General features: G+C 41.4%; 1 protein-coding gene across 1 annotated transcript in view; it reads left to right on the top strand.

The window, feature by feature from the left end:
- Positions 1–330: 330 nt before the first annotated feature.
- Positions 331–16,404, top strand: part of LOC108552334 (uncharacterized) — a 38,603-nt gene continuing 22,529 nt past the window's right edge. Inside the window, exons 1-2 of the mRNA XM_017906834.1 lie at positions 331–408; positions 2,569–2,790. Coding sequence (XP_017762323.1) covers positions 2,631–2,790 — 160 coding nt within the window. The 5' untranslated portion in view covers positions 331–408; positions 2,569–2,630. The remainder of the gene's footprint in view (positions 409–2,568; positions 2,791–16,404) is intronic.

Below are 16,404 nucleotides of genomic sequence, written 5' to 3'. Positions count from 1 at the left end.
CATTTGCGACTATGGAACAAAATAAAAAAATCAGGTTAGCAAACTGTCCTCGCAATCACAATGGACGGTGTCCGGTTGGATATTCAGCGAATAATAATTGTCAAATAAATAATTATTCACAGTTACTTTATTTGAATAAGATATTCACATTCGGTGTGAACGAATAATAATCAGGAGTATCACTGGACGAACGTTTCTGTTTATATTTCCGCTAACAATAAGTCAGACATGTATAATTCTGCGGTGTGAACGTCGCGTATAGTCGACGGTTGCCGAACGTTTACGATCGGTCGCCGACGAAAGCCGAAAGTTGACGAATCAGTCTTGTGTCGCCCTCCGTCGACGGCTGACGTCCTTTTGGTCGCTCGTCCTGTATGCCACGTCACAAATATTCTACGTAGTCATGAGGTATGTACTCATAAGTAATTTTACATATAGCGTAATAGCGTGTATGTAGCAGGTCCTTCTTTAACGGAATCGTACATATAATTAGGTAAACCGTCTTTTAAGTGCGTTAATTACGTGATAGCTGTATAATCGTAAAATGTGCCACGTGGCGTGATAAAGAGATTAAACAGGACACATCGAGATCGAATAACAGACAACCATAAATCATTAGCGATGATGTGAAATAAGTTTGAATGATTTAATATAAGATATAAGAATAAGCGCGTAATTTATCGTATTAGTGCGTTAGAATATTCTGGAAATAATCTAGAAGTATCGCGCGTCCAAGATGGCGTCAGGTACGGTGAGACAAGATGGCTGCCGATAGGAATGCGGATGTATTTCTCATGACGTCACAGTTTCTAGAACAAACGTAGTGATAGGTAGCACGAATTCTCGTCATTGCGTGGAAGTTTTATTTTTATATAAAGATCCGTATCGCGTAGTATAAAAACGGGAGTGAACAGCACGTGTCGAGTCTAAGCGAGCGGTTAGGAGAAGGGGGGGGGGGGACGCTGACGTAAACATAGGGCTAGCGTGAGGTATTCGACGCGAGACAAAAACTGTGACGTCGATCTTGTTTTCGTACTACGTGAAATATAGATTTCGAAACCATCATAGGTCGAGTCAGGTTCGATATACGGAATATTCCCTTATCTCTATTCTGCCTCCAGCGTAAACACCTCAACTCCGCGTGTCTTTGCGTTAGCTTAGGTTCCGTTTAGTCGTTCTGAATACGTTGTTATACGTTAACCCTCGTGTAGTTTCTCAGTTTAGGTATTTTTAAATTATACCATGAAGTTTAATAACCTCATCGCGAATTTTCAAACGGCATAGTGATTCGAGATGCGTTGTGTAACACGTCTACGTCAGTGCAAGACACTGATTTCGTGTCTACGTGCTTGTCCGCCTGAAATGCAATTGCATACGTGATGCGGAGTATCGATAGTGCAGTCCGTATATCGAAGTCGAACATTATGCGGCCGGAAATAAATCGACTACTGTCAGATCGAGGAACGAAGGATCTTATTGGATCAACGGCAATCGAGATTATTTCATCCTTGCTGGCTGAGAGAATAGCCGAGGAATCACTGTTGTACTATGTCTATTGTTCGAAATTATTGATTAATTAAACGAGACGTGTAATAACATAGTAATTTGTTGCTTAATATTAAAATTAGTTCATTCTTCTTTTTCGCGAATCAAATGAGAAGGAAAATAGGCTTTCCATTTAGTATTAAACGAAGGATTATTTTCCATAGGAATTAAAATATAAAATTTATCGAATAGTAATATTATTATATTGGTATTATTTCTTTACGTAGAATTTATACATAAAATCCTAATTTTTTAAGTATTTATCGCGAGAGAATTAGGGTTTATGAAATACGTGTAATGAAAATTGTAATGACATTTAATATTGTATATACATTTCGCCATCTCCTTATGCATGTATATTTGAATTATGCAATTACGCGTAAACGCGAGTAATTAACATTTAAATACCAAACACACGTGCAGTTATACAAATAGAGGTTAATTACGTTTACCTATTCCTATTAACGCGAAAGCACTATTTACTTAATTAAAAATTCCTGGCTGAAGCGGTGAAGCCCAATTTTCAACTTTTCTACTCTAGCCAGGACAGAGCAAGCTTAACCGTTCCCAACGTTAAATACCGACCATTTTATTCCGGTTGTTAAAAAAAATCAATCCGAACGAGCTGCAATAGATCTTAACAAAAGATAGATTTCCCGATAAAAAGAAATATCAACATTTTTCATTCGAAATTACGCCAAAGTATTTCTCGAAATAAAAGCGCCGGTAATAATACGTTCGTACGATATAAAAATCTTAAAGGATACACAATGAAAACCCCCCGGTAGAAAGCGGGATGCAAACGAAGGAGGAGCAATAAAAATAAATAGCCGGGTAAAAAATAGAATTGCACGAAACGTGTACGAGTATAGTAGCGAAGATACGGCAGAAGATTTCTCTTGGCTGATGTTAAAGAACCTCGGAAACGCATAAAAAATCCCAGTTTCCTATACACTCGCCGTGAATTTACTTTCAGAAGCTCATTAACCGAAACTCATTTCTTTTTCAATTTTCTGCTTGCAGTGCCGAGGGCCGTGCTAAGAGAACAATACCAAGCCGACGTGGAGGTGGACGAGGTGAATCTGATGCATCGGTTCGAGGAGGGCTTCGACAGAGCCGACTTCAGGGCGGAGTTCAGCCCCAGCCCGAACCTCGAAGGGCCGCAATCGCAGCCCAGAGACAACGTCTCTCGAAATTTCCCCACGGTCAGCTCATCCCCGCCGCGAGCGAGAACTAACAACGACGGTGAGTAACAAGTACTAGTTGTCTGCCCTTCCGCAACTCGTTCGAGGATGTAACTAACCTTCATAACGCACTGCTCGAACTGCCCCCAGCGAGTCGCCTCGAGTTCTATCCCGGTTTGATTCCACCTATGCCAACTCTCTACCTCGTGCATCTACTATAGCAGGATAATTAAGACAGTTACCTTTGACGTTGAATTATTTTCTTCCACGCGGTCAGAGTAATTCATTTTTCAACCTCTTGGAAATTCTTTGGAAATTTTTCATTCTCTTTCCCTCATCTACTGTGGTAGGTTATCTCATCGGAATTTGTAGGTTTTGTATTAACCCTTATCGGACGCTAGCTTTTATACGTGATTCTCAATAAGCTGTCAAGATTTCTGTTTTGTCACCTTCCACGTGTATCGTTGTCACGTGAGAGGTGACTTACGACCGATAAGGGTTAAGAATAGCGAATTTTCGTAATTGAATAGTATCATATTGCATTAAATATCAGGAAAATTTCGATTACTTTTGGTGAAAATGAATCCAGTCATATTCGAAGTCCTTGGTCTATTTTCGTATGTAAATTCAGGCAGATTTCGAGCAGTGCGTTCTAACATTCGGAACATCTAGCTTAAGAAGAGATCACAGCAGGGTGACACTGACCACAACTTCTGAGAATCCATTCCCACACAAAACCTGCCACAAAAATAGAATCTCACCTCGTATTTTTATTTATCTAAATCCTGTGTAATATAATTATCTCGCAAGCCCACGAAGTTCACCTGTAAGATACACGATCTCGCTGCCGTGATCTCTTCTTAAGTCACTTTCAGCTAACTTATGTGCTTCCTTCACCGCGCACGCATGTTCGCCTTGCACCTTAGCACGCTCGGTTAGGCCCGCACTGACACATGGCACACGCGTGCATAAACGCGGAGCATTAGCGTGGCCAAAGTCGTTAGCGACGCGAGCATTAGCGTTAGAAGGTAATTGAGGCTAATGTAACGCCGATATCGCGCTGCTTTATGATTTATATGTATACACGGACGTGTATATACATATATATATACACGCAACTCTTACCGGCTGATCCGTTCTAGTCCGCGACTACTGGCTTTGCAGGTCTTGGCCAATAACGTTGGCGGTTTACCTGATGCTAATAGGAAATCGATAGCGTCGGATTTGTAAACTGAGAGGCGCACGTTGTGTTGCGGCCACGGAAAATAGGAGTCCAGATTCAACGGGCGTCGTTGCTCAACGCGTGATACGGTTTCTGGAATCCGGTCAACGATCGGCCACGATGAACCTCTGCGTTCTGATAATTGCCGGCCATTGTTTGCCACCGTGAGTGGAATGGGATATTCGCGTGGCTAAGACGAGTGCTTATTTTCTGCTGAGGAAACTGACGGAACTCTCCAGATAAATGTTTCCTCGGTTAAAGTGTCCCCTCGTTTGTTTCGTCTTCTTTTCTTTCCCCTTTTCTCTCATCCTGCCATTTTTCTTTTTTTTTTTTTTTTTTTTTTTTTTTCTATCTTTGCTGTTTGGGATTTTGCAATTTGTCTCAACAGAGAATAGCGAGGATTTGGTTTGACAGATTTTATTTCTTGGGTCGGGTTGGAGTATTTTTATGAATTATCCATGACAGAGTTTGGGGAATTTCGAAAGCTTAGTCTTGGCTCAGTCGACACACTGTCGATATTAATGTCAAGGGATAGGTAGAGAATTTAATCGGTATAGGTTATAGGTTTGTATGCGAAAGACGTGAGGATGAAATAGAATGGGGACATACCAACGATGTGTCGCGATAATGGAAGAATAACAAGGCCGAGGGTCCCTGTCATTAAAATTAAAGGTTTAATGCAATCAGATAATTAAAATTCGCGAAAAATAAATTTTTCATATACTTAGGCTAATTGGTTTCGCTCTTTTCTGTCTCAAACATACGAGGGATATTCAATTCCCTGCAGAGACCTGCAATCTGCTATCATTGAAACTCGGCAGATGCTGGAAAACTAGATATCTGGCAGACGTCGATCTCTGTTGTCCGGGATAGTGTAGCTGCTACTACTTCAGAAACACAGAACGTGTCATTGGTGCACTGGTATTACTAATAGTAGTAGCGAATGCCGGAGACTTCAGGCAGAGATAGTTCGACGCCAGGTCTGGCCAATATAGGACGTTACTACTGGTGCTCGAACGAGTGCCAGAAAACTCGTGCAGAAACTGTAGCGTTGCAAAATAAAATTCATTTCGGATGTGATAAATTGTTCCAACGTTCCGATAAAGTTAATTTCGATTTTTTATCACTTTTGTATTTATATTATCAAATTCATATACGGTGTAAAAATTACAAATTTCGTAACATTGAATTTAGGGATTCTTCTTTCGTAGGAAAAATACAAAAATCCCAATAAAGCTTCGAAATCGAAGATCATAATTGCTATTTAATGATTATATTATTCGCTTTAAACGAATAAAATTTTAATTATAACCCCTCTATGATAGGTTAGAAAGTTATCGCGCCATTTTGAATGTTCCGAACGTGTCTCGGAATATTAATCCTTTGACGAACTACCAAGAAATGATCTCCCAGTCTCAGAGAGAACCAAAGCTCGCGTCTTCAACAACGTCGTTCCAATACCGACCCTTTCATTTCGGCGGATAAATCTCACACTCGTTCTCCTTTCGCCGCGACAATCCGCATTCGCGCAAGCACGCAGGAAATTCTGACAGGAACAGCGCGCGCATTCCGAAAATTAACTCAGACAATCACGCCGTCGTCTATATTCCCGTTATTAAGATCCGATGCATTACCCTTTCCCTCCTCTTCGCGCTGAATGCGTTTCCCTGCGAATTGAGAAAGAAGCGCGAGACGCGGGAGCCACCCCTAGGTAAACAATACGCGTCGCGATACGCAGGAACTAAGTGCTTTCTTCCCTCGTTCTTCGGCCTGCTCCACCAACTGCAGGCCAGACGACTCGCGAACGTGACAGAACGCGTCCGCATAGCCGTCGCTGCTTTCAGCAATGCGTCAACGGAGCAAAATCCTCGCTTCTTCGTGCCTCGTCTACCGGTACGAAGCTTTTTCCCTCGTTTCTTTCGCTGGAAGAAAAGGAACCGGGTGGAAAAAGTCACTTCCACGCGGTTTCATGCACTCGGATTACGTGGTCAGAGTACGTTGTTCGGGACGATCGAAAGTTGCTTCAGGTTTGATTAAGGAGAGAGGTGAATCTCGGTTAATAGAGTTCTTCTGGGTGAGAGCGAGTTATGCTTGTTATACTACGTGTCGAATAATTGGTTGGTATTGTCACATTCGCGGAGATTTTATTGCTAGGATGCGGAATGGTATCGTAGGATATTTTTAAACCAGTTCTTTTCATTAGGGCTTGATGAGCATAGGGTGTTAGGTCTAGAGGACCGATTAGAATCTGGCTGCCTGATAGGACGTAGAAGGTTTGGGCCAGGCCACGTGAGCTGACGCGTCCGCTGTTCCGTGAGGGTGATCCTTCGGAGGGCCTAACCCGGAAGGTAGAGTCTCCTCCATCCCTGACCTTGGCATGGAGGGAATTTTCTCCTCTCTTTGGGGAGGCGCTTGCCTTCCGTTTTGGAAGATGGAGGAAGTTAGTGATAGTTTTTAGAGTTGTTGTTTCTAAGAGTTCCAGAGATAGAGTTAGTTAGATTTGAGGTTCACTCAGAACCAGTCCTTATGCAACGAAATTCTTGTTCAAACTACTTTCCAGCGTTGTAGAGACTGTGTGACTCTACGGTATTGATGCGGGAGATGTTTTTGGGACATGTTTTTCGCGTTAAAGGGTAGATTAGGGCGGAAGGGGTAGAGGAAGAAGGGATACTTTTTGTCCTGGGCCTGCTAGAGGACTCGTCTGTAAATCTATTTAGTTAAGTCCTTGCCTTAGATGCAGAATACTATTGGCAAGTCAGAATTTGTATTTTTAGGAAGTGGAGGGTTCATGGAGTATTTGATGAACCTAGGACCCCTTTGATTACCTCTGATGAGGAGTGCGTGAACAGTGGTCGCCACATTTTGTTTCGTGAATCTTCATTTTCTTCTTTCCTTTCGTTTTTGTCGAATTAATTTTAATTCTGAACTACCAAGCACTGATGAAATGACATTATCGTGACTCATAATTTTATATTCTTCATTGTTCTTGTCCATATGTGTAGTTCGTGTCTATATGTGTTATTGCCTCTAATACTGTCTTCTAACTTGCGTTTCCATGTATTTTATGGTCCCGCTAGTCTTTCTCTGACAGTGAGAGTTTAGACCAATTCGAGCCAGTATGCCCTTCGTTTACTGGTAATTTATACTCTTGCTAGGACCTTGTCCAAGTGGTGTCAGGGTGGTCTGAGTATCCACGAGATACTCAATTTACCATAGAACGCTGATAATAAGGAAGTAAACCAAACTCCCATTGAGTTAGGGCGCCCGGTATTTATAGCAGTAAATATAAAGATCAAACAATCGTTCAAAATTCCAAATTTCAAACAATTCACGTACACCATTGAGACACCCCGTGCAGACACGATTTCGAGATTCGCTCCCCTAACAATCGCCAGACAAATCTCAGGAAGCCGAACTCCGTTATTCGAATCCCACCGTTCTGCCTCGTCATTAGCGCAGAAATCATAACCACCTTCGCACACGTCCAGATAAACGCGCGAGCTATGTCCACACGTAATCCAAATATCAGCGCGGAACTCTACCCTAGCCATCGTCTCGCCAGCGTCGTTCCTTAATTAATCATCGAGCAAATTTGCTCAGCTCCGGCCGAGGTGTCGACGATATTCTCGCGTGTCCCGCGCTATTTCATTTCAAATATTTATCGCCGGTCCCGCGCAATTAATTCCACGACGATTCAGGTACGACGCGTGCCCCGACGATCCCCCAGGGGCGTGATAACGAGCAAATACGTCGGGGGGTAAAGACTACGACGGTTGAAACGTTTCGTTCGCGTAGCGATTCAACGACCGACAAAGGCGAGCTCTCGTTGTTCGTGACTTCGAAACCGATTTCCCGGACTAATTTCCCGTCCACTGATTCCTTTAAACGGCGCGCGTTGTCGACGGAAAAACCGACGACGCGGATGGGCGACAGGGGGTCACAGGGGCGGAGGAAGAGCTCGCGAAAACGGGGCGAGGTTTGAATCGGGACAAGTTTATTAGACGAAATAAAAAGGACAGGGGCAGAGATCTTGTTAATTGCTGACCAACCACACGAACATTCGGTGGTTTGGATTCGTTTGACAATGGTTTGACTGGTCCCTTTGTCTCGCCAGGGATTGCACGGGGTGAGAATGAGTGGTCGAAAGGTGACTCGTTAAGGGGTATTTCCGGATATTCGTAATGGACTCTGAAGTACTGGAGAATGGTAATTGCTGTGATGATATGGTTCCCGGGGATGGAATTCGATTACGCGAACAGGTGGAAACCGTGGTTTTAAATTGAATACAGAGATTCGGAGAAATGATCTAATGATTATAGTGATCGTATTTTATAATGCAAGATAACAAGGCGACAAATTTGTTTATACAAACCTTTCGCTTCGGCAGTTCAATTCGCACAGCGCCAGAAATATGCACAGTTTTCCTAAACCTTAATTAATTATTTATATTATTATTTATTAATTTTAGGTAATATAGTTAATATATTAACACTTTATTGGTCGCACGTGTACGCAGTCAAAGGTGGCCAGGGGCCGGCAATATTTTTGAAGAATTAATTTAAAGGAATTTAATTTAAAATTCACGAAATAATACAACATGTGCGGACATACACATCAAACAGAGAACAATAACAATTTAACAACAAATTTAATATTTTTCCTTTGTGTGATAATTATTAATTATCAATAATTATCATACACATGTAATACACATGTAATATAATCCTTTAATATAAGGATACCTAATAATTTGTGGAAAGTAGGAAGATTCGAGCTTCCGGCTCTTCGGTGCTCAAATTTCGTAAATTAGCGTTGAAAATGAATAGGAATTGCAGGGAATCATTGTAGTTCGACAGATCAGAGTGTACAATAACAGTTGTTCCGACTATCATACACGTTGTGCGAGCGGTGTTAATATGTGTTAGTGTTAATATCAGCTAATATATTTATATTTATATTATTTATTAATTATAGGTAATATAGGCATTTAGATATTTACTAAACTGTACTATAAAATATTTAATATAATTTATAAGGGAACGCAAATTGGTTATTTGGATGCCGGAGATATATGGGGTGCCCGTACCCACAGGTCATCTCGTGGATGCAGCATATAAGCGGCGCTCGAATCGAAAGGGTTAATTATCTCAATCGTGTTTACCAGGAACACGGGAGATTCAGGTACCAATGTCAATTTTTATCGAACGGTATTGCGTCCTCGAACACGCGAATCGTTTCATCCCGAAAATTTCTAATTAACAGCAGCCAGGACGAATTGTGTGACAAAATTGAATCGCGGAACTTGAATTTCAAAGATTCTTTCTCGAGTCTTGGGTAGCTTTAATTGGAATTCTATTCACTCGGACGCTTCCAGTCACGAGTCCCCTGCCTTGCTTTGGGTACTTTCTTTCCAGATGCTCGAGTGGACCAGGCAGAAGCAAGGCGAAAAAGAAAGAAAAGGATCCCTTTATCCAAGAGTTCTGCCTTTTTTATCGCGTTTAGCCACTTCTTCGTAACTCTTCACGTTACCGAGAGAGTTGTACTTCTGGAATTAATACGTTTAACCTTGATGCTCGAATATTCGTAGATTAGTACTAGACGAAAATTTATTTATGACTTGTCCACTCGATTTGATCCAATTGTCGATGATTTGCGTTCAATTGACAGGTGATTTGGTATCATAGCGGAGGTGATCCTAGTGGGTAGTGGTCTTCATACGTTGGTTAAGGTGCTGTTGCTTAATTTATAGTCGACTCATGGGATTGTAACATGGATTATGGTTTCTGTCGAATTAAAGCAAACTGTATTTTTTAACACGTTGAACACCACGCCATTCCGTTCACGCCACAGTTAGCCATCATGTGGGCCCTTCAGGACCGGCGAGGCCTGAATGGAATAGCTAGCACTGGTCCCCTAGGGTCCGGCGTGGCGTTTAACTTGTTAGTAAGAATATTTTTAAGAGAAATAACCAATAACGACCTAGGTTTATGGTGACTACTCAATAGTAAAAGATTGGTAAGCTCGCGAATGTATTCTGTAGATATAGTAATCTCCAAAATGGGGACGTATGTTAGAGGAACTATTAAGAGTGAGGTCATCATCGACTTAGGCTCGCAACTTAGGCTCAATAACTGGCAGTCTTGACATCTTTACAAGTGAAGATTGACATGAAGAGTGGTAAAGTCCGCAACATGAGGTTGTTACCCTAACCGAAAATAAGGGTGAAAAATAGAACATAATGCGACTATTGAGGATATTCCTGCGATTTTTTAATTTCCTCGCGTAATTTAGGTGATGCTCGAATAGTCAGGACGTGTATTATTAGTAAAAGGACCTTCGAGTATAATTATTACAATTTATACTAATTTCCGATTCATGTATCGACTTTGGCTGGAAATTTTTGGACGAGAAATTCGAAATTTTAGTATTCTAATCCAGCCCCAGTACCCTGCAGAGTAATAACACGTTTCGACACGAGGTCCAAGGATGGTTAATCTTCGTCCCAAGGTTCACCGAGCGTTAAATTTTACTTCCATACTTCTGCTGCATAAGTAACGAGAACCTCGCTCAGTTTTTGCATCGATGTCGCGAAAGAAGATTTAGAGGAGCGTAGAGGGGTGTAGGGACACGCGCGCACGTTCTCTCACAAAATTACGTAATTGCATCCGCAAGACGTCGCATATTCATGTGCCGTCTACGCTCGGTGGTTAAATGTTAATTAACTTTCGCGGTAAAATAGCAGCTCTTTTCGCGAGATAATTTCCGACGGATAAGTGGTCGCATTAGCGGTGGAAAAAGGGCTACCAGCTGAACTCGAAGATTAGAAACCGTGGATTTCGCCCGAAATTTTTGCACTCGCTTTAACCGGGAAACGTTAATTCCCTTTTCGGGCAGGGTGGAATAAATTGGTCGCAAAACGAAAAGTACGTAATCCGTTCTTTAATTTTTTAATAACAATTATATATATTATAGTCGATATAATTTTATCAGGAAATTCACTGAAAAGAAATTATTATCTCAGCAAAAGGGACTTACTAGAATAAAATCGATGATCCATCCTATATATACAGGGTGTCTCAGAAATGGCAGTACAACCGGGTAAAGGGTGATTCTACATGAAAAAACAAATGGAAAATAAAGAATAAAATTTTTAGGTTCGAAGCTTTGTTTTCGAGAAAATCGATTTTGAATATTCCCCGAATACACGTGCAATTAACTTAGGCTAGGGGGTGGAACATCAGTATACCAGCGTACATTGTGAATATTCCAAGTCGATTTTCTTCACAATGAAACTTCGAATGAAAAAATTTTATTCTTTATTTTCGATTTACTTTTTCACGTAGAATCACCCCCTCCTGGATTGTACTATCGATATTTATGTATTGGTGATCTATTCATATAAACCGTAACTAAGTGCACGTGCACATGGTGAATATTCAAAGTCAATTTTCTGGACAAAGAAGCTTCGAATTAAAAAATTTTATTCTTTGTTTTCGATTTGTTCTTCCATGTAGAATCACCCCCTCTTCGATTGTACAACCGATACTCATGTATTGATGGTCTATGCATATAAACCATAGCTAAGTACACGTGCACATGGTGAATATTCAAAGTCGATTTCCTCGAAAAGGAAGCTTCGAATCATAAAAATTTTATTCTTCATTTTCGATTCCTTTTTTTTACGTAAAACCACCCCCTTCCCGATTGTACTACCATTGCTGTAACACCCTGTATAATTGAAGCACAGGATTGAAATGGATCGATATATCTCGAATACTGAAAGCGTTAATTTCTTCCTTCCTCTTCTTCTTCGTCTCGTTCTTCTATAAATTCGATCGAATCCGAAGAAAAAGATCCTTTGGCCATAGAATTTCACGGTGGCTTAGCTGCCTAGACTCCAAGAGCGTTTCTTGATAACGGAAGCAGAGCGGCGTGAAGACCAAGAAAGACATTCGCCAAGTACTCGATTTACTCGAAGATAATCAACAGAGAGGCTGCTGCGGAAGCCTCCAGCTGTATCGTATCCAGGAGCCGCGTAATTATAGGTACATACGCTTTAGCGCTGGCTGAGTCCCTGGAACTGTTCTTGGACGAAAGCTCTCTAAGTTTCCGCGGTGGCTTTCGAAGCGGTATTCCGGGTTCCGGTTACGTAGGTTTAATGAGTTGGTCGCCGAGGCGTGTATAATGCAACGCACGAAACTACCGGCCCACTTTTGTCATCGTGATTAAGTTGGACCGGCTCGAGTCAGCGGATTTCCCTGTCTTCGCTTTTCTTCTCCTCGGTCGTAGTGATCGCTGAAATCGTTTCGACGACAGGAAGAATTATGAATAGGCTTCCCAACAAGGGATTTCCTAATTTTAAGTCTCGCTACTTATATCTTGTTTTTCTTCCTTCTTCTTCTATTTTTTTTATTTTCTTCGTTTCCTTAGGAAAATATTTCTTGAACTAATCTTGTTTCAAATCGATTCGAAATTTAATTGGATTAATACGAATTACCTTTCTGCGGGAAGATTTTAATCATTTTGATTAAGTTATTTCTTCGAAGTAGTGTGGGAATTGAACGAGTACGGTCCTGAGGGAATGCTAAGAGCGTTAGGGACATAGGACGAAAGTGATGGTGTGCTGGAAGATGGATTGTAAGGAATATTTATGACGAAAATTTAGGATTGCCTTTGAGTACTTGGAGTACTTAGCCCAGGACGAGGGCGAGGTCGTGTGGAAAATGCGTGATTGAGGAAGAGAGAGTTCTTAGTTTAAATAATGGTGCGAGAACACGGGTTAGTTAGTTCATAGTGTGTCATATTGAGACTATAGAGAGTTATGAGAGGTCAGTGAGTTGCCTGCCTGACAATGTGTCAAGAAGAGTAAGAGATAGTGTTAGCAAGATAGTTAGAATATTTGTTGTCGTTAAAATACACTATTAGTTAATTAACCAGAAATTCAGAACGAGAGAGAATATATATATATATTTCGTTTTAACCCCCCAACCACTTCCCTCTTATCATCATGAATTCTGTGCACTCTACAGTGCATTTATTTGCAACGAACTTCTCTTCATCGCCTATAATGATTTCTTGTATTATAAAATTATTTGAATATAATTTATCATTATTTGATAGTTAGTATTTATTATTCACAATGGCTAATGTTGTTCTGCAATAGGTTTCTTCGCGATTTTTAAAATATTCGTGGCCGTTTTTTACAAAATTCGTCCGCCATTTCTATCGTGATCCTTCCAACGAATGTTACGAATAGAAAAATTTAAAAATTAATATTGAAATTTAGAAACGTCGTAGGGAACGAAACTTTTTACTCCTGCACATTTGTCGATAGGTAAATCCAGTTTATTGACTGACCTACTAACTGACCGGTGTAATACACTAAACACGGTTGTGCCAGCACCTTCTTAGTAGCATTTCCCGCCTCTGGGGATCACTATTAATCAGAAATTGATAGCGGTTATTGGCAATAACAACTATCGGCCAAGCGATAGAGAGAGTTCCGCGTAGTTTCCGCTTCAAAGTATCTCATTCCAGAAGTACATTCTCCAAAGTCAGGACAGAGCAGCGAGTTAGAGAGCGAGCAAAAGCGACGCGTGAGAACAGAGGTGCATTACGGAAGGTTACTCGGTAATTGGAGCAGTCCCAGTAAGTTGACTGCATTACGATTCGTACTCGAACGTTCGAGCATCCACGCGAGCAAATTTGATAATTCGCGAATCAATTGTAATATTAGCGAGCTGAGCGTGGACTAGAGTCTCCATTGATCCTGTTAACACGGTACGATAATTCTTGCTTTGACACTCCGATCGCATAATGTCGTTAGAGCACCAGTAACAAACTCTCTATGGAGGTACAGACTAAAGAGCTACACTAGACATCAATGGTCCATTCGCTGACATTGTCCGATCTACCCAATGGAGATTATCCTGTATATAACTGGAGATACATATAAGGTGACATACATTTCGCGATACAATATAGACGCAGAAGATTTTATATCAAAAAATTAGTTAGAAATATAGAATAACATTTTTGGAGAAAATTCATTTCAAACATACGAGTAATAAATACAGGCTTAAGTATTTATGTATATCCCTACTTAACAATTTTCTGTAGATTTATTTATCCACCGATATTTTATTTAGGATTTATAACATTTATAAATATTAACACTTTGTTGACCGGCAATTTTACACAGAAACTGTCATTGGCTATTATTTTGTAAACCAATTTTCAAAATCACTTTCATACGCAGTATTCTATATCGCCCTGGGTTTCATAAATTGAAACAGATAATGCAAGAGAAATGATGAGTTAACTCGTCACCGGTCAACAATGTGTTAACAATGAAATGAATGACTTTGAGTCAGTTCAAGTACTTCATTTCTTCGTCATGAACAAACTCGAATTTCTGAAGTCGAGGTCATCTGAAGATCCTATTATAGTAGGTCGTTGAACTCACATTTTCATCAGTAATAACATATTTTCTATTTCATATAGTTATTACCGATGAAAATACGAAACTTTAGAAATTTGTGTCTGTTCATTTTGTCTCCACAGGGGTTTGTTGTACATAAATGGTGTCGTTTAAAAAAGTCAAGGTAACTGTGACTTTTTGTCGAAAAAGAATAGGTTTTGGAATCTTTGATACTTCAATGTGTAGTCGACTGAATATCGATTAACTTTCGTTGGAAACATTTCTTTGTCAGACTGTCAGAAATTCTTGAAAAATCGTGACCTACGTCACACCCTGTATGCCCAAAGGAATCGCAACCCAACAGACGTTTAAAGTCAATTTCCTCAAACACCAAGCCTCATAAGGAAAAATTTTATTGCACATTTTCCACTCATTTTTTCACCCAGAATCCCAATCTTGTCGATTCCACTCCCTTACGCGGGTGCAACTCTATTTCATCCCCACTCAGGATCCCTCAATTCTGGCCTATCCGACGTCATCGTTGAACTAATCGCGACACGGTTTATCCAATTGTCCCGTGACCCAAAAAATTCGCACGGCAACGGGGGTTTAGAGGGTTGAGGGTTGATCCAGCGTGGAGGATCACGTTCGTTCGTGAAACACCGCGGAGTAACCGGCCGGGAAGAATAGTAGCGGAAAAGCGTGCCCGAGTTATTAGCCGTGCGAACGAAATTACCCTTTCGCGACGCGTGTCTATCGCCGTCGCTTTTAATCCAATCAAACCTGCTGAAAATCCAATTTCCTGCAAGCGCCGCCCTTTAACGCCGCCCACCACTGGGACTTGGTGAAATTCTCCGTTCGGCCTTGTTAAAATATGAAAGGGGTGCTACTCCGCGCCGGGATTACCGTTGTACCCTTGCAACGACACACCTACACGCGTCGCTACCGCTTTTTCTTCGTCGCTGGCCAGCCGAGAGCACCCCGATCACGCGCTGAATGCGATAAAGCGATCGAGGAACGACGTTTCGCTCGATCCCGTTCGGATTCCTTTCTTTTGTGAAACCGGAGCCACTGGCGAAGAATGAAGAGGACGGAAGAAAGGGGTCGAGATGAAAATATGCGGGTGGAACTTTTCAATAAGGAGCTATTATCGACTCGCGGATTAATTAGCCGTATTCCGTGACGTATCGCTTTGAATCTTGCTGGAACAGCAGCGTTGTCGAATTTTTTCCCCCTGAATTTTCGACCGTCGAATTTTTGACAGATTTCCTGTTTTTCCTCTATTTTCTCCCTTTTTCCGAAAAGAAGGAGAACGAGTGGTCGAGCGAGGTGAGGCTTTTATTCGATTCTCTCGGACGTTCGCGATTCGTTAGAAGAATCGAGAAATTAGCGAATGAATAGGTAATTGTGAAAGAAGTTTCCCGAGGGATTTGAAAGGAATTTTTCCCGAAGAGTCGGTGATGGGAATACAATGAATAAAGGAGTGTCCGGGGGAAAGATTAATTATCAGGTGGATGGAAGAAGAACCGGGTGCTGAGGAAATTCGAAGAAGCGGGGTGGATCCTGCAGGAAGTTTGAAAACACAGGTACTCGTTCGCGATGGGAAGAATATGGAAAGAAAAGGGGGAAGAAGTCTTTCGGTGGTGGAACGGGGCAAAAAGGGGCGTACCAAAGGCCGCATCGAGACCTACATCAACATCCGCGGAGAGGGCGAACGATAAGTGAGGAACAGGGGGCAACACGGAGAGCGATACATTGAAAGGAAGAAATAAAACGGGAGAAAGATGTTGGCGCCACGTAGGCAGCAAACTAATTAAGCGAAGAGAAGGAAATAGGGGTAAAAGGGGATGTGGGGTGAAAAATAGTTGGGAGAAAACTTCTGACGATGCGGCGGGGTAACTGGTGTCCAAGTGAACCGAAAATCGGGAAAACGTAGGAATAAAACCAACGAATTCGCGATTTTAGCAAAATATAGTTCATAAGGGACTAGCCAATGAAACGACCTAATACACCGTGCGGACAATAAATTTGGC

This window comes from Eufriesea mexicana, unplaced genomic scaffold (genome assembly GCF_001483705.2).
Source record: "Eufriesea mexicana isolate 0111107269 unplaced genomic scaffold, ASM148370v2 scaffold4744748925, whole genome shotgun sequence".
NCBI classification, from domain to species: domain Eukaryota; kingdom Metazoa; phylum Arthropoda; class Insecta; order Hymenoptera; family Apidae; genus Eufriesea; species Eufriesea mexicana.
Note: the sequence above shows the minus strand (reverse complement) of the source record. Positions and strands in the feature narration are given on the sequence as shown.